General features: G+C 36.7%; 1 protein-coding gene and 1 long non-coding RNA gene across 4 annotated transcripts in view; both read left to right on the top strand.

The window, feature by feature from the left end:
- LOC134275297 (uncharacterized) overlaps positions 1-18,506 on the top strand; it is a 29,308-nt gene extending 10,802 nt beyond the window's left edge. The window contains exons 1-2 of one of the 2 annotated variants that reach the window (XM_062757573.1): positions 15,016-15,277; positions 15,459-18,506. In XM_062757573.1, coding sequence (XP_062613557.1) covers positions 15,604-17,217 — 1,614 coding nt within the window. In that variant the 5' untranslated portion in view covers positions 15,016-15,277; positions 15,459-15,603 and the 3' untranslated portion in view covers positions 17,218-18,506. Of the gene's footprint in view, positions 1-15,015; positions 15,278-15,458 lie in introns of those variants that run through there. The other variant, XM_062757572.1, reaches the window with a different exon arrangement.
- LOC134275296 (uncharacterized) lies at positions 5,009-9,927 on the top strand. Of its 2 annotated transcripts, XR_009993791.1 has the most exons (4): positions 5,074-5,088; positions 5,208-5,794; positions 6,987-7,159; positions 9,632-9,927. It is a non-coding gene; the product is annotated as an uncharacterized LOC134275296 (long non-coding RNA). The 2 variants fall into 2 exon arrangements; XR_009993790.1 differs by having other exon boundaries at positions 5,009-5,794.
- Positions 18,507-24,138: the final 5,632 nt, after the last annotated feature.

The raw sequence follows: 24,138 nt of genomic DNA, 5'->3' as shown, positions 1-24,138 counted from the left end.
TGAAAACAGATCTAGATTGTACATTATTTTCTGTATAATGCCTTGTTTAAATAAGACAAAATAAACTGCATATCAACAGAACCAGACCCCATGAAATAGCTTCTGAATGTTTTGAACCTATGGCCCTTTGGTTCAGTAATCCTGTTACACTTGAGACTAATTGGATCCTTTCTGTTTACGATAGGATGGGCCCCTAAAATATCCCGGGTCTTAATACAGCTTTTTTTATCAGAAATTTTGAATTGCTTTTTTAAAAATCCCTTCGTTTACGACTATTCTTGATGATAAATGTATATATTTTTCATATTTGTATCTTAATTTACTTTGAACATCCATGTAATAAATCTCTTGCTGAAAAGAGAATGCTAAATAAGAGCTTTGAAGTTCCTTTAACCAAATAAAATATATAAAAGAAGGGGAGAAGAGACGTGTTAAAGCTCAGTATATCAAGTTTCAATTTGAACGGACAATGGCCAAGGCGTTTCTGTGAGTTCGGTCGTAAATTTTAAGTCTTACTTTGACGTTGAAAAGTAATTATAAAGATTAAATCAGTTTGCAGATAATAAAATACTTTATGTGACCTTCCCCTAGATTAATTGATTAGATAAACGAATCAATTCTTGTCAATTTAGAAAACGTATTTATTCTGTTTCGTTCTACTCAGGAGTCATATCACCTAATAAAGAAGGCTCATTGTTACTGTCATTTAAGGTTCATGATTTATTTATTAAGTAAGTTGCATTTTTCTTTACTATTTGCCCCTCTCCTCTGTTAATCCACATTTTTCATTAATTAGCTGACACGCATGTGTTAAATGTACTTTAAGACCACCTAAACAATCACATAATATCGGGTCTTTCCGTCGGTTGTTTTCCGCTAGTCGGAAAGGCCCGAGAAGTTGGGATTGACCACCCAACAAATCCACCACGTTTCATAATGAACAAGAAACTAGAGTTGGCTATGAAACGTATTCAGCGTACATCACATTATCAGAAGAGTAGTGTACGATCTATCAATATCTGATTTTTACGTCAAATTTCATGGGGACTTCTCATCCCAAACCACACATAACGTCAGTGTTTCATTCCTCAGTGGTAACATGTTACAACAATGTCATTCAATAAAAACACGCGAACCAACAAAATATATCCAAAAATACACCCATCTTGTATACAGGACTATTTGAAATTTTAACCCCTCCAAAAAAACTTTGGAAGAATAACACTTTTAAGTTAATGTAATGCATCTTTATAAATAGGATATTTGATTGTCAAAACAAAATCTTGTTTATTTTGGGAGAGTTAAAATTACTTTACTACCTCCGTGTATATGCTTACAAAACCTCAGTGAAATTATGTATTAAACTTAATTCATCGTTGACACAAGTTTAAAATACTTAAGTTTGCGTTTGATGCGATTCAAGAAAAGTGTTGAATGGAGCGAGAAATCTGCGCCCACATAAATTCTTTCTGTATAAGAACTGGTTTGAAACCCAAGTGTTTTCTACGTCAGACAGGGTGCACATACCCATGAAAGAGATTCCATCTATGAGTCTAGAATTAACTCATTAAAGCTAGGCGAGCTTTTACAAAATTTCAACACAATGTCAACTATCTTAAGAATGATGCATTCTTGTATTTTATAATCCTGTCTGCATATAATCGCTACGGTCCTGACATATACTGAAAGCAAAATATGTATATATCCACTTAAGCTTGTTTAGACTCAACAAAATAGCTTGTAAAGAACAAGGTATGGTAACCGCTTAATCTGGCCCCTTATTTGATGTAAAAATCAGAAATAGTTAAAACTGTGATAGTTTGTAGTTAGGAGCTTAAATTTATGCAAGTATAAAACCAGCACTAATTTTGATTCAAAGCATACATGGTTGCTACAAGAGGGTACCGAAATACGACGTTTTCCCAATTCTGGTGTAATTTCGTCAAATTTGAGACAATTTTCACATCGGAAAACATAGAGCATAAGCTTGCCTATCTTAGATTTTTACACACAGGATGCATCTGATACAATATATATGATATATAAATTTTGTAGATAGGCAAGCTTGTGCTCTAAGTTTTCTGAAAGAAAATGAGCTGTAAAATTGATTTAAATGCATAAAAATGAGGAAATTTGGAACTGACTTATTTTCTGACCTTTCTGTGACCCATATGTATCCTAAAACTTAGAACCAATACTCATTTTGTGGCAGGGGTGATAAGTGATTTTCAATCAATAAACTGTTGCATCATTCTAAAAGACAATTCAAACCAGGGGCCAAAAAGGAGTCTTACCCTACCTTGTTCTTTTGCAATAAAACTATATATTTTGTTAAACATTTTCCTGTTAAATAAGAAGAGGGGGGATATCAAATGATTATACTTGCCAGTTGGTCTGCATGGCAATAAGTCTAACCCCTTTTCCCAGCTTTAATAGAGACAAATCATTCTAACTTATCATTACATATGGCGACATGGAAGGATGTATTCAATAGAGACATCACCACTAATTATATATGTTTTAACACCCCGAATCTCCGATCTACAGAAAAGAGATATCACAAACAACAATACATAAAGACATTTGCAGCATGATTATAGCTTGTAAATATTGGGTAAGCTTTCCATATTTAAAGAAAAATCAATGGAGATATTTTTTTTTTCAAAAAATACATTTATTTAGTAAACAGACAAGATTTGTCTGAAATGAAAAAGACGTGACATTGAAAGCCAGTGACCCATTAATGTTTTCACACTGATTAAATGGCCCAGTTCGATACAATCTGAGAATAATGAGCGATTCTACTAGCTTTCTTCTCTAGATCTTGATATGTGAAGTGGTTTTATTTCTAAGTGCCCGGTTCGTATTTATCCCAGGGTGTTCCAATGCGAACACAATGCGTGACAGACAGATGGCAAGAACAACCCAAATCTCGATATGTGTATTCAGAATATCGACAAATTTGAAGAAAAACCTGATTTTGTCACGATAGTCTGGCGTAGATTGACTTATCGCTGGAATCACGTAAACAATTCAGCACGGAATTTAGAAACATTTCCTTATCAGGCTGTATTAGACTGTTTACTACTGAATTCTTAGACCGTATTTAAACAAAAGTTCTCTGCTTTTTGTGAACCTGTAAATCCCACACCAAAATCCTTTAGATGACATTACACATCTTTAAGTTATTATTGTTGTGAAATAAATCAGAGATGGCGCGGAAAAAGAAACCGGTTAGACCAGTACTGCGATGTACCGACTGTCTCGACATTTCCGAGAAATCGAAACTGAAACTTAGACAGGTGAGGAATGATTATTCAGCTTGCACACTAGCCACTGATTTCCTCATAACTGACATGTTCAGTATAAAAACAGTAATTTATAAAATCTCCCTTATATGGCTATATTCTCTGATGTGCTTTTTTGGAATAGCATTCTGGAATCAAAGGGATTCTACCGTGGCAAATTTCTTAGATGCAAACCAAAGTGCATCCTTTTGAACCATGCAAAGATCAAGCCAAAAAAAATACGAATTTTGAAGTTCCTTTTCAGAATATTAAATCAAAATGAGTTGATTGAAGCACTGTTCAGTGGCGAGTATCGAGCTCGATTTTGAGTTCAAAGGGTTCCTTTTGGTTTATATGCAAGACATTTGCCACGACAGACCGTGTACCATGAGTGTCTGTATAACCGTTCTCCTTCTCATGCCCTCAATAAATACATAACATAAGAAAGTTCTCAATGGCTCTGCTAAGACCCAGTTCTAAATGTTACAGCATTGAATTCGAATGTTAAGGTAGGACTGCGTTCTTGTTTGCCACCTATTCTGGCCTAGTTTTTGGAATGCAAAATAATCAAGTGCAAGCATGGACCGACAACAAGTTGAAAGGAATTCAATATTTTAAAACGCTCTGGACTTCTGGTCACTGTTTGTCAGGTGAATTCCTTACACACCTGTCCGGAGAATACGCTCAGTTTAATTGTATATTATTGTACAAAGTACATAAACTTTTCTTTACCAAAGCACGGAAGACCTTACTGTTTTTCTTATGTTTCCTATTATTATTATTTTTCCCTTTTCATAGTACACGTGATTTCTCCGAAACTACTGAACCGATTTCAAAGATTTTTTCAGGAATGATGCATTGTTGTAATATCTCCAGACCTTTTTTTCATTTTTTTGAAAATCACTTCCGGTCGCATTTTTTGTCCGATTTTCTTTTTTTAAGTTGTCATTTTGTCCAAGCATCTTCTTGTAAACCACTCAAGATTGAATCATGATATTTTCAGGGATTATAAAACATCTTATTGAGTTATGCATGACGTCTTTTAATTTCGCATCCGTCACTTCCGGTCGACACAGGAAGGGATGTTTAATTTTAAGATTTTTTGAAAAATTTAACGGGATTGATTAAAGGCAAATAGAACATATATTTTTATTCACAATCCTCAACAAAAAGCATCCATCAGAAGTACTTCCGGTAAAAACCGGAAGTAGTCGAAAATTCAAAGTTTTTCCTTTGAATCAAAATAAATCAAATAAAACGATTGAATTTGAGTTTTTCAATTTTTTTCTGACTTGCTGACTGTGATGTCAGCCGGAAATAATGCCGGAATTGTCAAAAGTCGTCAAATGACGTCACTTCCGGTCAAAACGCGTAATTACTTTTGCACCGAGAATAGTTTGGCAAGAAATATACAACAAAAGTTGTGCGTAATTAAGAGAGCTTTCATATAAGATTAAGGAAAAGGGGCTTGCCCCTATAATTAGGCAAGGGGTAAATAGATCATAAACGGTTTTTTTTTTTTTCTGAGAGCTAAAAATATTAATTTTTTAATGGTAACAGTTATACTATGAAAAATTTTATCTGAAATCATTTCGAATTTATGAAAAACCCTGTCATTTGGTATAAAGATAAACAAACTCCAAACTAATATTTGTTTTTTATAAAACAAATATGTGGGAAACCTTACATGGACAAGTTGTCTAGCTACTGTAGCCAGCCAAGCCTTTACTGTGCCACTAACGCACAGTTTTAGCAGGGACCTATATACTAACATAGGTCCCTGGTTTTAGTTGATGCATCAGTAAGATATAGTGTTGATTCGGTGTTTCTCTGTTTTCTTTTTATGCAAGTAATTTAAAATGTGATGTATGTACACAACAAAAGGTGAAATCAAAATGGGTTTTTTCTGCATTTGTATAGGTGTAAACAACGCGCGGCATTGTGGGAAACGGGAAGGTACTAAAGACTTGATATGCTAAAATCCTGATTTGACCTGATTAAAAATTGTCAGTAATATTCCAAACAAATGAATTCTTGTATAACATAATGCATCATAGTCAAAGGTCTTTAAAATAAGACATTTTAAGTACTCAATATTATCATTTAATTTAAAATAAAAACATCGGGTAATTTCAGGTCTTTAGTACATCCGGGTTTCAGTGTGTCCCATCGAAATCGGCAAATCGGACACATGTTGATCATGTTTACAAAGTGAAGTTGAGGATTTTCTCACCATACAAGCCGTATGTAAACATGCACGGACATTTTATCTGCAGCTCAAAGTACTTTATCAATCCTCTGGAGCATTATTCTAAGCAAAATTATCCGATTTATATATTCTTGTGTGAATTGTTTACGAGGAAATTCCGACTGTCACAGTAATAAACAAGGATGAACACTCTTGACTCTGTTTCGGATTCCCCAGTGATAATTGTATCGAATGATTAAAGAGCTGACGGTTACATTTTAATTTATGATTGGCGTGGACCATGGGAATGAATTCGAAGGTAAGATTTTTGTTTACCTAAAATTTACATTATATTACTATGGCAGCTTAGAGCATTTATCAGCTGTCGATATTTTTAGAAATACACAGACACAGCGATATATTAACTGTTTTACAGTTCAGACGCTCTCAGTTAGCCTTTTAAAATCCCCACAGCTTTAAATTTTATTTAAATATGTGTGAGCATGTAATTTCAACAAGACTTGCTTTCAACATGTTCAAAACAAAATGTTTTTCAACTAATAATATGTTGACGGGTGTGATGTTAGGGTACGATAAGCATGGTAAGGGCAGATACTTATTCACTTTTAATTTAGATCAGGCTTGTCAAACCGCACTAGACATTTGGTGCATCGATGCATGTTCACATGGACTGAGTTCAATTCAAATTATTTTAATTCGAATTAATTTACTGCGCATTAAATTACTTTGCATTAGCTCCTTGTGAACACTAACATGACTAAGGTAAGCTAATTCCAATTAAATTTTGAGGCATGTGAAATGGCAAAATTAAGTCAAATGCTACATGTTGGTGGTCAGCTTTAAGTACTTGTGCTATTTTTGAGTGAAAAACTAAGGAAAATATAGTGTTAATCACTAAAATGTGAAAACAGACACTGTGACATTATGTCAAATACATCTGTTTATGCCTAAGGTGACATGATTTGTAAATGATGTCATAAAAGCCTAACTGAAGCCTGCATGACTGTCAAAGTAAAATTTTTATTCGATTTGGTTACTTTGCATTATAATTAGCTGTCATGTGAACACAGTTTGATTCGCATTAGTTTGATTTGCATTTAATTTAGTTTACTTCGCAATAATTTACTGCGAATTAAACTCTCCGTCTGAACAGGGCACTAGACTCTAAAGTCACATGACGTCGTAGTGTAAGTTTGGCCTACAATACCACTTTAAAGCTTGAATGTAGCTCAAAGAAGCAAAGCACTGTGGGTCCAAAGTTACTGCAGAAAAAAATTTAGTATAATTTATTGACAAAAAAATTGCACACAATATAATATTGCTCAGTTAATTAAATCAATATTTTATTATGTCATATGTATGTTTCTTAGTTAAATTGCAAAAGAAATTTGTAAAAAAAAAAAAAAAAATGTAATAGTAGAGTTTGCTTTTTTTGTGATAAGGCTGCAGAAATGGTTTGTTTGTTAATTAGTCTATTGAAAATTTTTCAGTCATTTTATGATGCCACCACTTGGGATAGTAAGCTGCAAATATAGACTTGTACTCAGCACTTATTGCCTTTGAGAAGTAAGGGATCCTTTTCGTGCCAACACCCACACCTACTGTGACACAGAATCTCGGTTTATACAGTCTCTTTGGAGTAACCTGTCTCTAGCATTTAGCAGTAAGTATCAGCTTCTTATTGATACTTTGATTGATAATGTTATCATGAGAATCTCACTCATTCACTCATTTAATATATACTGGTGAATAGCTTCAATATGGACCTTTACTTGGAACTCAGGGTCATTATCCTAACATCTACTGTGAGGTTTTTAGGGTCTAATTCACTACAAATGTTGGGTGCATGGTTAGGGAACATAACTGCGTACATGTTTTTGTCTTAGGTTTGATGCAGTGAATTAAAATCAAGCCCAGCTTCATGATTATACATAGCGATTGCCCTACCACTAGGCTACCATAACAGACAATGATGTATTTGGGTTATATAGTAAAAAACGCTTAGGCAAACACTTATAATGAAAAGAAGCTTATCGAAAATTGAATTTTATTCCCAGTCTTTTTAAAATATATATGGAAAACTAAATGGTGTCCTGATAAGGCAATTTGTTAAAGTGTGTGTTAGGAACAATGTGCTAACACAGTGTTCTCAACACTGTTAGGCTAAGGCAACTTAGAACAACATGCAGTTGTGCTGATGCTCAACATGCTGCCATGCTAAGGCCATTCCAAGTTTTTTCTATGTTTAGCGTCCGTGTGCGCCTTGGTTTTTGACACCCCATGTTAGAAAAAACACACAACATCAGGAGTCCTGAAATTGATTAATTTAGGCAAAATTGTTGAATTTGTCAATTTCTCCAAATAATTCTGTACAGTAAGTTATATTTGGTGTATTGTAAGCATTTATTCCCTTGTTTTTGCTTAAGAATAGACATTTCTTCTATTAAAGTAGTTTAGTTAGATCAAATCATTGAAAATCATTTTAATCCTGTGTTTTATGTTTTGGCTTCTGTGTTGTTGTTTTTTTTGCGAATAGATTGGTAGGTTTTTGAAAGATGGGTGGACGCTAAACAGAGAAAAAACTTGGAATGGCCTAATACAACTTTACACAATCTATTAGGCCAAAATAAAAAATACTCCTGTTTCCTGTCACCCGACCTACCCTACATTTTACCCTCCGACCCTAAAAGTTTTTATTACATTTTCATTTTTTGGATAACTATTTTTCTAAAATACTGAAGTTGACCAATGATATTTACAGAATTAATACATCACAAGTGTACAGGTTACCTTTACTTTATAAATCTTGATTAACAAACTTGCTTTGAAACTGTTAACATATCATTTTCTTGTTATTACAGTTATTACATGCTATATGTTCTGCATTCATTAAATTTTGAAAATAAAATTTTTTCTCAAAATAAAATTTTTTCCCTACCTACCGACCCTAATTTTTTTGGTCAGGGGACAGGAAACAAGAGTATATTTTATTTTGGCCTTATGTGTAAGCTTGACGGCGTAGTGTAAACAGCCTGCTGAAACTTTGTTACAAACGCACTAAGTACATTGTCACCGTGTTGTCATAAGCACACTAGCCCATTCTCATAAGCGTGATAGCACATTTTTACTTCACGCTAGCATGTAAGTGTCTTAAACAATTAGCATGCTGTCATAAACTTAGTAGCATGGTGTTTTAAATGAGCTAGAGCAGCATTGTTACTTTGCGCTAGCTCATTGTTTCTTATGCGATGCTGTTTTGTCACTTCATTAGTGCATTGTTCCTAATGTGCTGTAACACCTTTATGAATGGCCTTATCCTGACACATAAAAAATCATAACCAGATACCATCTTTCTGACTGATTAGTCGGTTAACAACTGTTAACCATTACCATTCCTAATAAATTTTGACATGAACAAGTTATGTACATACCCTTTATTTGAAATCATGAAAAACTAATATGTTATTTATTACATCCTCAAATGACTGCCTGTAAACCTAAATTTATAAATGATTATAGAGTAGTTTTACAAATAATACACATGCAGAAACGTGACAGTATACATTTATTGACTGAGTTCGAGGGCAACATGCGTTTTGTCGGAAACCCGTTCATTTAAATCACACTGAACCAAACTGTCTGCCCGAGGCCGTTAGGCCGAAGGCAGACAGTTTGGATTATAGAGTAGTTTTACAAATAATACACATGCAGAAACGTGACAGTATACATTTATTGACTGAGTTCGTGAGGGTCCGACAAAACGCATTTTGCCCGAGAACTCTGTCAATAAATGTTTTGTTATACCTTTCATTTTATTATATATTTTTTGACATACATGTATTTTGTACTATATTCCGTAATGTAACATTAGATCTGTCATTGTTTAAAACCAAAGAATGAAAATGAGATTAAGCTCCGCCCATTCTGTGACGTAAGCAGTCCAACATCTCTCCGAGCGGTCCAACATCGATTTTTTTATGCCCGCTCAGCAAAACATTAAAAATGTTAGACTTTTTTCTGTATAGATTTGTATAGGAACAATTTTTTAAAGGTATAACAATATCTTATAACTAAGTTTGATGGTTTATCTTATCTGATAAGTTGTACTTTTAAAAAAATCAATTTCTTTTGATAGGTGTGACTGTCATCTGAGTACTGAAATTTGATGCCAAGCATGATCATGATTTGCCAGAAGAGCCTCTTTTGGGAGATGACAAAGAATAAACAGCAGAATGAAATTGAAACAATCAACTGAATCAAGTCTCAGTTTAAGAAGATGATTTTAAATATATCATATTTAAATTTTGATTTGAGAAACAGACATAAATCCAAAAATATGATTATATCAATTGCTTTCAGTTTTTCAAGATAAATAGATTTTGTTGCAAAATCTAATATGTTTAATTTGGAATAAATGTTCTTTTAAATATTTGTCAGATCTTGCATGTTTACATCTGTATTGAGGTCTTCCGCTTCCAAGGGAAGACATACCAATTCTAATGGTAAAGATGATAGAGGTCTGTCTTCAGTGGCAATATATAAGATCTAATATGTGTATTTTTACAGTATAATTGAAGGAACATTGCTATCTTGGCATAAACAACTAAAGCATTAACAAATGTGCATGATTCAGAACAAAGGACATGTTATTTCAAACACAAGATCAAAGAGATGTCCAGTCACATTTCAAAGTCAACAAAGCACAAAATCTGTTTACAGTTTAGCTCATATGAGCTAAAGCTGTAGTAAAATTTTGAAAATTCACCCATTATCATCTTTATCTTAAATTCTTCAGAATTTCATTTCCTTCTCAGAACAACTGGACAAAGTTAAGTTAAACTTGGCACAGAGCATTCTTTAGTGTAGATTTCTGTGATTTAGTGATTTTCATAGGGTCACATTGACCAGCATTTTTCTCAAAATTGCTTTTAGACAGAAACATAATATTTTCAGTGATGATAGAGCTACATGTGCTGATGTGACACATACCTCTCTCTTTCTCCGGAAGTGCAGCACGTCGGCGCTCGCTATGGCTTGTAAAAAATCCCATCGGGGATTTAGAAAATGTTCACACCTTTTCTGCAATATCTTTTTACATGTTAATATTTTGTAAAGACATTAAGAACAAAAGTTGTGAAGAATATCACGATCTTTCAAAGGATATCAACTATAAAGGGCTTGCCCCTATAATTAAGGACTTAGAGGAACCAAAATTTTTTCCTTAATATCTGGAAAAAAAAAATTTGAATTTGTAATACGTCAAAGAAGCAAAGTTGTTCAAAATGTCAAGCTTAATCTATTGAATTCGTCAAAATGCGTCTGGTGACGTCGCTTCCGGTCAAACCGAAAGTCATCAGAAAGTGCATATTTTTGTCATTCTTGACAAGGTTTTGGGTAACATATATCACTGAAGGCATTAAACTTAATTTTTTGTCAATTCACATCACTTTTGGTCAAACCAGAAGTATCCAAAAAAGCTTATTTTGAAGGTTTTGACTCAAAATTGAAATTATAAAGTCACTGGAGACAACTTAGCTCATTGCTTTCTTTTTGTTGACGTCACTTCCGGTCAAAACAGGACGGAAGACCTACTCGTTGCTTTGCAACGAGCTTTGCTCTAGTTATGTCGCCCCGAACGAAGTCGGGGACGACATATTGATATTGTACGCATGTTTTTTTTATCCAGGCTGTTTCTCGGAGATGGCTGGGACAATCTTCCTGAAACTTTCCTCAAAGGACGATCACTGGTTGTAGTTGTGCAGTGAGGTTGTTCAGTTCCAATATGTCTACCGTTGCCATGGAAACCTGTAAAAAGCGACAAATTTTGTCCGAGAGTGTTCTCTCTGGTCCCTTAAACGTTCGTCATGAAACTTTTCTTATTTTAATGATTAGTATCTGTAGTTATGCAACTCGCATTTAAAATTTTCAAATAATCGATTATTACCATGGAAACCAGGTGAAAGTTAAAATTCTTTAATTTCGATTTTCTCAATAACTACGCAGGCAATCGTTTTGAAACTTTCAGTGTTTATTCCTTGCAATGTGTCAAAGTGATTTCTCCTTTTAAAAAAAATGTAATGAGTCGCTCACAGTTGCCATAGAAACGAAACAGAAAAAAAGATTCAGATGTACACATGTGTTCTCCAAGGTCTAGGTCAAAGGGTCAAAGTTCTTGGTGTCCAATAAAAGTTCTTTTCACAAGGATTACATATTTGAAATACGAAAGCCCTAGCCATTACCGTTCAAACGTAAGATACTATGTTCAAGACACCCCCCCCCCCCCCTTGAAGCGCACTGCCAGGTAGAATACACAGATACTACATATACAATTTACAGGTAACGTTTTAAAAGTTTCATTCATAAAATTCAGTTCTCCTGATGTGATTTGATAGTTTGCCAACAGTCATTCTTCTTTTGTCTTGTCTCTAGATTTTATAATTATTTTGTTTTTTCTATATAAAAAATAACGATCGTCAACTTCATTTATTAGCATTTCGCGTTTTTTGGTATATCTATTACTTGTATATTACTAATTTCATTAAATAGTGCAAGAATAAATTAGAAAATTGGTACGTTATTTCCATAGTTTTTATTCATTCATAAATCTTTGGATCCGCTCCTATACAGGTGCGCTAAGCCTTGATCACTACTGTAAACAAAACATTCATCTCGCCGAAAATGTTCATGATTCCGCTAAACTGAGAAAGTTTACACATGATTTATCATCCCATAAGAAACATCAGACCTGTACAGTGCAGAAATGCTCGAATTGAAGGTGGCATGTCAGATTCGTTTTCCGGCAGAACCTCTACAAATTAAAGTGAAAGTAGGGAATTTTCTGAATTCTCACTGGCGTTTTAATACACAAAATAATTCGGCTGATCTTCTTAATAAATAATATTTGCCAAGCTTTTTTGGTAGGAAAGATACTGCCAATTAACAAGTATGAGGCTCAGTGCAGTACATCTGCCCAATTTCTTGTATGCAAGTCTGCAATTTTGGACTTGTAATTCTTTTCCTGCACTACTTTCTTCTCCTACAGATTCTAAAAATAATGAGTGGGATGTACCCAATTAAGGTCTTCCGTTTCTAACGGAAAGAACTGATCATACGACTGGATGGTTGTCAAAGCTTAGCTAATGGACCATTGTTTTAGTGATTATAAAAATGAAAGTCTTGTCCAATACGGGGCGACATATGCTATTGCTTGCAATAGCAGACTTTCTAGTTATTATTATTTTTCTTCTTCTTCTTCTTCTTCTTCTTCCTGGGTACTTTTTTGTCCGGGAGTGATCTTGTAAACTGTTCGTCCGATGTAGGTAAAACCTTTTTAGGGTCAGTAGACATGTTATGTAGATTTGCGGAATCAAGGTCATTTTGCGCGCACGTGCTTGCAAGAGCGTGCACGTGCAACACGTGAAATGACTAATATAATGGATATTGCCGTAACTTTTCTATTTTTTGATGAAATTTTTTGAAACTCATAATGTAAGGATACATTAGAAGTATAGACAAGATAGCATGGTCAAAATAGCAAGATCTCACGCGCATGCACGTGCGCTTCGCTCTGATTGGCTGAAACTAAAGTCTCAATATCTTTCTTGTTTCTTGTCATAATCCTTTGAAATTTTGAGCATAGTGCTACATTATGAAGATCTACAGCATGATATAAAAGAATTTTCATAAAAGCATGCGCATGTGCGCGTGCTGCAATCTGATTGGCTGAAACTTTAAATGGCTATATATCCTTTGTTTTTTGACAAAATTCTTTGAAATTTAAAATATAGTCATGCATTAGGATAACCTACAATATCGTAGAGAAAAAAATCATGAAATCACGCACATGCATGTGTGCTGCAATCTGATTGGCTGAAACTTGAAATGGCTATAACTCCCTTGTTTTTCTACCGAACCGGATGGGATTTAGAACATAGATCGATGTAAGGGACTCCTACAAGAAGGTATGGTCATCATGCACGTGCACGCACGTGTGTGCATTTAGAACGAGTAGAATTAAAAATACACTTGAATGAGTGATTTTTATTACTTTTGGATGGAATGCTTTAATATATAGTATATTAAAATATATAGATAGTGTAGACAAGATGATATGGTCATAACTCACATGCATTCACATGCGCTGGGGTGCAATGCAAAAATTTAAATATAATTGGTATCCTTTTGGGAAAACGTTGTTAAAAGCAAAAATGCACAGAGTTTGTCTTATTTAATGAAGCTTACAGGGAATATGGCACCAAAAGGGAGTTGGGAAGCGTTTGGGGAACATCTGTAACGGTTCCCGTTACAACTAGCACTAGTTTTATCAGTCATTGATTTCAATGAATGGGTTGCCTTGGTTAATAAAAATAGAAATTTCTGTGAAATATTATTGAAATCACGTTTAGATTATATGCCTACACTCACTGTAGTTGTAATTTCTGCGATGGCTTCAAGATTGGACCCTATTTTGCCTATGTTAATTTGACGATATGAAGAATGACTATTGTTGCTAATTAGTTTGTGGTTTCTGTATACATATATGAAAGTTGTTTACATATATTCATTGTGAAAACGTCCAAACAATCTCGCTTACATATAGTAAGAGAAAGTGCAATTGACTTTTCTAGGTGAAAATGGATATACGTTAGCCGAGATTTTCTCTCTTTGTTCGTGCATTAAAGTTCTAATTTTGGAAAACTAAACAAATATTTATTTTGTAGATTCAATACTAGAAATAACATTTTTTGGCCTCAACAAAATAAATATAAGACTGGAGCAATATCTCGATTTTTATTTCAATATCTACCATTACATCCTGATTTTTTTGGGGTGTTTGTAATAAAGGGTTAAATCTACAGTCAGGGGCGTAGCAACCGGGGGGGCCTGGGGGGGCCTGGACCCCCCACTTTTTTCCCAACCTTACCTATACTATAGCAAATGTTAATTGAAAACCTGGTTGCCCCCCCCCCCCAGTTTTAGTGATGTACCGAAAATGAAGTATTAGAATTGGTACTGAAAGTAGTTGACACTGAAAAAAAGTAAGCCTCCCCCCCCCCCCCCCCCCCACGAAATAGGATTTTCGACTTTGGGCAATTTTCAACTTTCCCCCCCCCCCCCTTTTTTTTTTTTTTGCTTGTCAACTTTTTCAGGTAAGTAAAAATAAATTTTCTCCGGCTGGCCCCCCCACTTTCAAAAAAGATGCTACGCCACTGACAGTAATCAAATATCAGCTGACAATCTTAAAAATAAAGTTGGTCGAGAAATACCATGGTTTTAAAAAATCGACAGAATTATTAATCCTTAATTCTTTGTGTATTTCAGAAATGTTTATAATGGAATTTACCAAATGCCCTTTACATAGGTGACTATTGACAATTTCTAAATCGTAGCGAACAGGTATTTTAATAAGAACCCACGTTGAAGCTTTGTCCAATGAAGCGCGTCCTCGCCGAAGATGACAGAAAGTAAAGGTTAAATGTTAATTTTATTTCTAGCATAAATTGACGAACAGAAGTGATTTTCTTGCTTCACCTGACATGTGATATAGTTTAAAATAAAACTGCAGTCTTGATCAATAAAAATGCACGGCCTGTTGTGAGCGTCACTAGCGATACCTGCGGCACTGAACAGTTCAAGGTGTATTCTGCTGTTTGTTTGTTTTTATTTCATTTAGTGGAAGTTAAACAATACTTCAGAAATACTTTACGGAAATATTTGAATTTTGTTTTACGGAAATTCACATTCGTGGCCCCGAGTGAACCCCTGACGCTGTGTTTTAAGGGTAGCCCACTTTCCCTGTCAATCAAAACAGTCTTATCCGAAATTAATTCAAAACCGGTTTTGGCGAATTTCTAAACTGCTATATTTATTTCTGCTGGATCATTGAAGGTTGCGATGATAAGATGTCTTTGTCAAAAGACGAGAATAAATATGATAAATTTATCTTCTAAATATCTTTCCAGAGACTGCATCTAAGAAGAAGTGACATTTTGGAGAGCGGTGTTCCTTGAAAAGAGATCCTGGATTGTCGTTAGTGGCTGTGTGCTAACAGAAATATTAAACGACTGACACGACTTCACATCTGTGATAAACGTGAAACAAATAACTATGGATAAAGAGTATTTAAAGAAAAAGGCCTGGTACCTGGGGGAATGGCGTCAAAGTGTTTTAGCGGATACCGTGATCAACCAAATCCAACAGCTGGTTAAGGGAAAGAAAGGCAAAAATGTCAAACTGTGCATGGCCAGGGATGGAATCCGTGTTTTTGTGTCAAACCTACTACAGGGTAAGATTCTGTACGATCATGTACCATTTACTGACCTGTACTTCATGACTGTTAATCAGCACAATCCCAGTTGTCTATTGGTGATCGCAAAAGACCCGAGACACAAGTACCGAATTCTGGCGTACCGCTGTGAGAATTCGTTGGATGCTGGGCTTTTTATACAGTATTATAGAGACGTGCGCAAGTCTATGACATCAGTGGAAGGGTATAACATTGAATTAAGAAGGTCAGACGAAGGAAACTGGACATTGAGATCTAAACAACACGAGGATAACAAGCGACAATTAAAGACTATAGTTAACATGCAGACGGGAACTGCACAACCAAATGGAGGTATTCAAAACTCACATACAAAGGTAGCGATCGTTAATGGACAGTCGAAACCTGACGAAAACAGAAACACAAAAATGGTGATTCAAACTCGCGCAGAAAAGTCGCCACCCTCATCTCCAAGAGAGAAAGTTATCCTGGAAAAAGTTTACAGAAAAGGTAAAAGTCAGAACAATATCGGAATCCAGGCATCCGGTCCAGGAACAGAGAGATATTCTGACAATGTGTCCGAGACCTCGGATTCCAACCAATCATTCCAGAACGAACTTAACTATCTATCTAACGAACTGCGAGAAATAAAATTCATGCTAGAGAAATCCACAGGAATAAGTGCTGAAGTTTTCCATGACAAGAGTGGTAAGGAAATTCAGACTGAGTCATTTCGGACAGAACCTGATACCGAGTTGACGGTGAACAAGGCACTGGAGCCAATCGATGCCGTTGTCAGAGATGAGGAAGAAGAAGAGGTTAAACTGAGGGAAGTCCAGAACGACGACGGCCCAAAGGTCCGCGTGTCTGTACCCGACTATCGAAGTTTAGGAGTCCAAGCGTCATCGAAAACTCTCCCTCCACCCCCGGAAAAGCGCGCTGCGACACTGCCAGCTACTTTCCGACAGACACAGCCGGACGGCCCGGAATTACTGCGGGCGAGCACAACAAATTACCAGTCTTGGAAGGATGACGTTATGCTACGTGGTCGAGTGGGTCGTTCAACTAGACCAAGAACAGCTTTATACAGTACCAGCAGCTATACAAGCACTGACGGAAGTATAAAGGGAAGTTTACGAGGGGCTCCGAATGGAGTTCATGTTCATTTTGACAGTGCAGTCCCTAAAGGATCCGTTGTTTACAGGAAAAAAGCAATATCCACCAACGTCCAGAAGCCTATCGAGAGGGTGTACCAGCGCCCTCACTCGGTCCATTCTACAGGTCGACCCTATGTTGTTCACCATCACCACCACCACAGGGGACCAGTTTATCAGGCCGCGGTACCAGCCACACTGGACCTGAATCAAAATAAGGTGAACGAAGCGGTCATAACTAATGGCCATTCTCCCTCTTCACCAAGATCTTCCAATGGAGCGGGATTCTTTATCCGAACGTGATTCCAACAAGGTGCTTGTACAAAATATTGTTCATAATACGTGTATGGACATTTCAATTCCGTGAACCGTGTATGGATGCGAACGGTTATTTCAGGACTGTTTCTTGTAAATCTATTAAATCAGGATGCATTTACTTATCTAGTGAAGTGAACGTACACACGTTACGTTGGACGGGATTTTTATTAGGTTGAAATCTGAATTTTGGATTTTTACTTTGCAGAAACATTGCCAGAACTTGTCAAGGCCAGTTGCGTGTTTTTGTTTGCAATTTAAAAACTGATATTAAAATCAAATCGGGCATTCAACCTTTGACTGGGGATATTTTGATTATCTGTTTATGATGGTTGTACTGCAGACAGACGTTGTTTAGTGCGTAGCCCTAATATCGGGTATCAAAGATTTTACGGCTCTCCCGCGAAAAGTACACTTATCATTGTATTTAAAAAATGGGGTATAGATTGTTTAGTTTCTTTTTGGGGACCGTGAACGATTACCTATACAATTCTCTACATACCTTAGTGGTCTTCAAAGGCCTTCACTAAGTTCTTCAAACTTTAATGGTCAACTGATAAATTAAATATAGGAAAATACTAGCATCACATTGCTCACATTTAGAACATTATTTTCATTGTAGATGGAAAAAATATAAGAAATTTTTAAGTTATAATGTTTAGTGAAATTTTTATGTTTGTGGTTTTTGTATTTCTAACCAGCACTTATTAAATCTGAGAATAAGATTTAGTTCTTTGGAAGAATTAAAATCCGACCACAGAAATATTTTGCCTATTCCTAAGTCCTTAGCCTGAATGGCTTATTTTTTTCTAATACACAATCTATCAACAGTTTATCGTATTATCAGCTGTGTTGACACTTCATACAATTTAATCAATCTAATTCTTAATTGTAGGTTTATATATTATCTGCTGAATTTATTATGAAGAAATGCATTGTATTATTACAAATTGCTTTGCTTTGTGTAATTATATTACATACATGTATTGTGTAATCAAATATATGGTTTTCAAATGTTCAGAGGATTTACATTAAATTGTATACAATGGATTATTTTAATCTTGCTTTCAGTGCAATGTAAATTATTTTGACGTGTTATCGTACTTTCACGTGATCATTAGTCATTACTGCCCAGGTAAATGAATAATAATTTTCACAGCTGTTGTGCACTATGGATGAAAAGTTCATTTTTGAAGTTTATATCAGTATTTTTTTCTAAGATGACGATTCGACAAAAGCATGATACAGAGACAGAGTCAATAAATGCATATATTTATTTTGTGTGTTCTTGATCGTAGATGGAACCAGAAGCATTTGGTTAAGTTATTGGTCTAAATTTGTGGAAAGCCTAGAAGCCCTGTATGATTGATTGTCAATCTTTATCGGAGATATTCTTCAAGAGCTTATACACTGTACATAAAGACTTCACCAATATACCATAAACAGAGATCTGTGATCTAAGAATACCCTCCTCGGTCTCTTAATAAATATAGTGAGAGGGTACATTGAAATGGAGAAGTAGACCTGTTCTATGACACAAGCCCATTACTCGATCCCCGCACGGTGGGTACTGTGGCCTGTAGAGAGTAACAATGGAGGACCGGTTCTGTCGCCCTGTGGATCATTTAACCCCTCCTCTGACTCATCCTAGACAAGATCTCGGTCCATTAGAGGCCCGCTTTATACACTGACCCTCGGTAACCGCCATCAGGGGGCACACTAATGACCGCCGGTCTTGGCAGATGAACGGAGATAATCCTATATGATCTAGCACAATACGATCACATAAACACACATGGGACAATTTTAAAAGCAAACGTATTAAGTTTTACAGTCCTAAATTTTTTTACTCTTTATAGGCAATTGGATTTCATAAACATTTTAAAATTTAGAGTTCTACCTTTATCATCAGCTTGGTGTACAGGGTGGAGTACATTTGTAAAACTTTTCAGGGAAGCGTAGACAATAATGTAAAACACCTTTGTGGTCAGAATCACCTCACATTGGAAGGCGAGACACGTCTCCACATGAACATGGAAATTAAGCTTACGGTCTGAAGCATATCCTTTTATTCTGCTGCATGGTTTCTTGAGGCAAAATGCATTTAGAATTTTTAATTTCTGATAAATACCAAAAATATTTAACACCTGCCGCCACGCCTACCGAGCTAAACCGCCAGTTCGATTGATTGACAATGCGGTCAAACCATGGCCAACTATTGTTAATTCTTTGAGTTATTGCCAGTTTAAGGATGAGGGTATTTGTTAAAGATTCATTTTAATACACCGTAATTCTTTTTAAGAACTTTTGAGACCTATATAATCTCTATAAAAACACATTTATAAAATAAAAAAGGTATATCTTCGTTAAAATTAACAAGTTTTAATTTGTATTTGAAAGACAACAATTTGGTATAAAGCATATGACAAATTCTTATTAACACCAATTACAAGAGGCCCATGGGCCACATTGCTCACCTGAGAAGCTTTGACCATTCTGTTCTTTACGAGATTTCACCCTTGTTATACATAATGCATCCCCACCCTACCCCACTGATCATAATTTAGACATTTTGAAATCTACACTACCCCATGATCCTTCCATGGGCACATATGTTTCAGCTTTTTTGGCCCAGTGGTTCCTGAGAAGAAGATTTTCAAAGATTTTTCCTATATATTTCTATGTAAAACTTTGATTCCCTATAATGGCCCCGCCCTTCCCCCGGGGGACATGATTCCTACAATTTAGAATTTACACTACCCCAGAATGCTTCCACATAAGCTTCACTTTTTCTGGCCCAGTGGTTCTTGAGAAGAAAATTTTCAAAGATTTTTCCTATATATTTCTATGTAAAACTTTGATTCCCCAATGTGGCCGTGCCCTTACCCCGGGTGTCATTATTTGAACAATTTAGAATCTACATTATACCAGGATGCTTCCACATAAGTTTCAGCTTTTCTGGCCTGGTGGTTCTTGAGAAGAAGATTTTCAAAGATTTTTCCTATATATTTCTATGTAAAACTTTGATACCCCATTGTGGCCCCGCCCTTCCTCTGGGGGTCATGATTTGAACAATTTAGAATCTACACTATACCAGGATGCTTCCACATAAGTTTCAGCTTTTCTGGCCCAGTGGTTCTTGAGAAGAAGATTTTCAAAGATTTTTCCTATATATTTCTATATAAAACTTTGATTCCCCATTGTGGCCCCGCCCTTCCCCTGGGGGTCATGATTTGAACAATTTAGAATCTACACTACCCCAGGATGCTTCCACATAAGTTTCAGCTTTACTGGCCCAGTGGTTCTTGAGAAGAAGATTTTTTAATGACCCCACCCTATTTTTGTCTTTTCTTGATTATCTCCCCTTGCGAGGGGATATGTCCCTTCATTTTAACAATTTAAATTTCCCTTCACCCAAGGATGCTTTGTACCAAGTTTGGTCAAAATTGGCCCAGTGGTTCTTGAGAAGAAGTCGAAAATGTGAAAAGTTTACAGACGGACAGACAGACGGACAGACGGACGGACCGACGGACAGACAGACGGACGGACGACGGACAAAATGTGATCAGAAAAGCTCACTTGAGCCTTCGGCTCAGGTGAGCTAAAAAACAAATGAAATGCAATATATTAAACCACTTATTCAGGGAATTCGAATAGAAGGTGCGCGGATGGACGCTGATTTAATTATAACAGACTTTATTTTTTTTTTATTAAAATATCAATAAAATTCAGCTACAAGACAAACCGTCAGCCTTTGATCAATCCAATAGTATACAGTACAAGACGTGTTTGTGAAACACTGTGATGCCCCCGTATGGCAGCTTATGGCGAAGGTTAAAGTATGTCAAATGCAGGTAAAACTCCAAGGTCAAGGTCAAAAAGTCAAAATTGTTGGTATCCAAAGATCTTGTCAGAAGGAATGCACCCGGCCCGTGAAACATGAAAACCCTAGTACTCTCTGTTCAAAAGTTATGGCCAAGGTTAAAGTTATTTAAAAGTTTATCTAAATCTGAGGTTAAGGTTAAAAGGTCAAAAATATCTATTCCCATTGAAAGGTCTCCTCAAAGTGAATACACATGCGAAGTATGAAAGTATGACAGCCTTAGCACCAACTGTTCAAAAGTTATGGCCAAGGAAAAAGTTTTTTTTATTGTCAAATTGGGTCAAACTTTCAAGGCCAAGGTCAAGAGGTCAAATTTGCTGGTACCCAAAGAAAAGTCACAAGGAATAAAGCTGTGATGAAATATGAAAGCCATAGCCCCATCCATTCAAAAGTTATGTGCAAGGTTCAGTCAAGTCTTTGCGGACAAATAAATAGACAGACAGAGAAACAGACAGACAGATAGACAAGGCAAAAAAATATATACCCCGAAATTAATGATTAATGTGCCATAATTATACGTACAATCAGATCCCTGTAGACAGAGAGCAGAATGTGTCTGTAGCAAAGGGATCTATAGACGTACATGGATCTCACTCAGAGAACCATGCGTGGATCCAGGAACTTTTCCAGGGGGGGGGGGACCCTAGTCAAAAGAAATTTCAAGCCAAGAAAATAAAAAACCCGACATAAATTCATTTCCCAAACGTAAAAAACCTATATCCTGGGGGTGGTTTGGGCCGGGGAGGGGGTTAATCTTTGACTTTCAAGATTCAGACCTATGTCTTTTCATACCAATTTCACATAGAGGGAGGGGGTTCCAATGTCACTTTTACTTGATTTAGTATATGCATACAATAATTTGCAAATTCACGGGGTGGGTGGGATCCGGACCCCCCCCCCCCTCCAATCCCCTTCTAAATCCGCGCGTGCAGAGAACATTATGAGATTGTAGCGTAGGGATAGACGTATTAGTCTAGAATCGCATTTGGAGAAGCAAGCTTAAGATTTGTTGGTAGCATAGGGGTAGAAGTATAACACTCAGAGAGAAATATGTTTCTTTAACATACTGAAAGGCATATCTTAAATCAATCACGGCGCAATATGTGTCTTTAGAATGGGGTAGACGAATCTCACTAAGAGAGAACATACTAATAAATAAAACTCACTCAGAGAGCAAGATATGTCTTAAGAATAGATTGGCGTATCTCACTCAGAGAGATAAGGTGTATGTAGCAAAGGAGCAGGTGTATCTCAATCAGAGAGATTAGGTGTGTGTAGCATAGGAGCAGGCGTATCTCACTCAGAGAGATTAGGTGTGTGTAGTATAGGAACAGCGTATCTCACTCAGAGAGATTAGGTGTGTGGAGCATAGGAGCAGGCGTATCTCACTCAGAGAGATAAGGTGTGTGTAGCAAAGGAGCAGGCGTATCTCACTCAGAGAGATTAGGTGTATGTAGCAAAGGAGCAGGCGTCTCTCACTCAGAGAGATTAGGTGTATGTAGCATAGGAGCAGGAGTATCTCACTCAGAGAGATTAGGTATGTGTAGTATAAGAGCAGGTGTATCTCAATCAGAGAGATTAGGTGTGTGTAGCATAGGAGCAGGCGTATCTCACTCAGAGAGATTAGGTGTGTGTAGTATAGGAACAGCGTATCTCACTCAGAGAGATTAGGTGTGTGGAGCATAGGAGCAGGCGTATCTCACTCAGAGAGATAAGGTGTGTGTAGCAAAGGAGCAGGCGTATCTCACTCAGAGAGATTAGGTGTATGTAGCATAGGAGCAGGCGTATCTCACTCAGAGAGATTAGGTGTGTATAGGAGCAGGCGTATCTCACTCAGAGAGATAAGGTGTGTGTAGCATAGGAGCAGGCGTATCTCACTCAGAGAGATCAGGTGTATGTAGCATAGGAGCAGGAGTATCTCACTCAGAGAGATTAGGTATGTGTAGTATAAGAGCAGGCGTATCTCACTCAGAGAGATTAGGTGTGTGTAGCAAAGGAGCACGCTATCTCACTCAGAGAGATAAGGTGTGTGTAAGAGCAGGCATATCTCACTCAGAGATTAGGTGTGTGTAGCATAGGAGCTGGAGTATCTCACCCAGAGAGATAAGTTGTGTGTGTATCAAAGGAGCAGGTGTATCTTACTCAAAGAGATTAGGTGTGTGTAGGAGCAGGCATATCTCACTCAGAGAGATTAGGTGTGTGTAGCATAAGAGCAGGCGTATCTCACTCAGAGAGATTATGTGTATGTAGCATTGGAGCAGGAGTATCTCACTCAGAGAGATTAGGTGTGTGTAGTATAGGAACAGCGTATCTCACACAGAGAGATTAGGTGTATGTAGCATATGAGCAGGAGTATCTCACTCATAGAGATTAGGTGTGTGTAGTATAAGAGCAGGCGTATCTCACTCAGAGAGATTAGGTGTGTGTAGGAGCAGGCATATCTCACTCAGAGATTAGGTGTGTTTAGCATAGGAGCAGGAGTATCTCAATCAGAGAGATTATGTGTGTGTGTAGCAAAGGAGCAGGCGTATCTTTCTCAAAGAGATTAGGTGTGTGTAGGAGCAGGCATATCTCACTCAGAGAGATTAGGTGTGTGTAGCATAGGAGCAGGCGTATCTCACTCAGAGAGATCAGGTGTATGTAGCATAGGAGCAGGAGTATCTCACTCAGAGAGATTAGGTGTGTGTAGTATAGGAACAGCGTATCTCACTCAGAGAGATTAGGTGTATGTAGCATAGGAGCAGGAGTATCTCACTCATAGAGATTAGGTGTGTGTAGTATAAGAGCAGGCGTATCTCACTCAGAGAGATTAGGTGTGTGTAGCAAAGGAGCACGCGTATCTCACTCAGAGAGATTAGGTGTGTGTAGCAAAGGAGCAGGAGTATCTCACTCAGAGAGATTAGGTATGTGTAGCAAAGGAGCAGGCGCATCTCACTCAGAGAGATTAGGTATGTATAGAAGCAGGCGTATCTCACTCAGAGATTAGGTATGTGTAGTATAGGAGCAGGCGTATCTCACTCAGAGAT

Source organism: Saccostrea cucullata, unplaced genomic scaffold, assembly GCF_032062105.1.
Source record: "Saccostrea cucullata isolate Sc308-1 unplaced genomic scaffold, CSIRO_AGI_Scuc_v1 ctg846, whole genome shotgun sequence".
In the NCBI taxonomy this organism is placed as follows: Eukaryota; Metazoa; Mollusca; class Bivalvia; order Ostreida; family Ostreidae; genus Saccostrea; species Saccostrea cuccullata.
The sequence above is the reverse complement of the archived record's forward strand: the minus strand, read 5'-3'. Positions and strand labels throughout refer to the sequence as shown.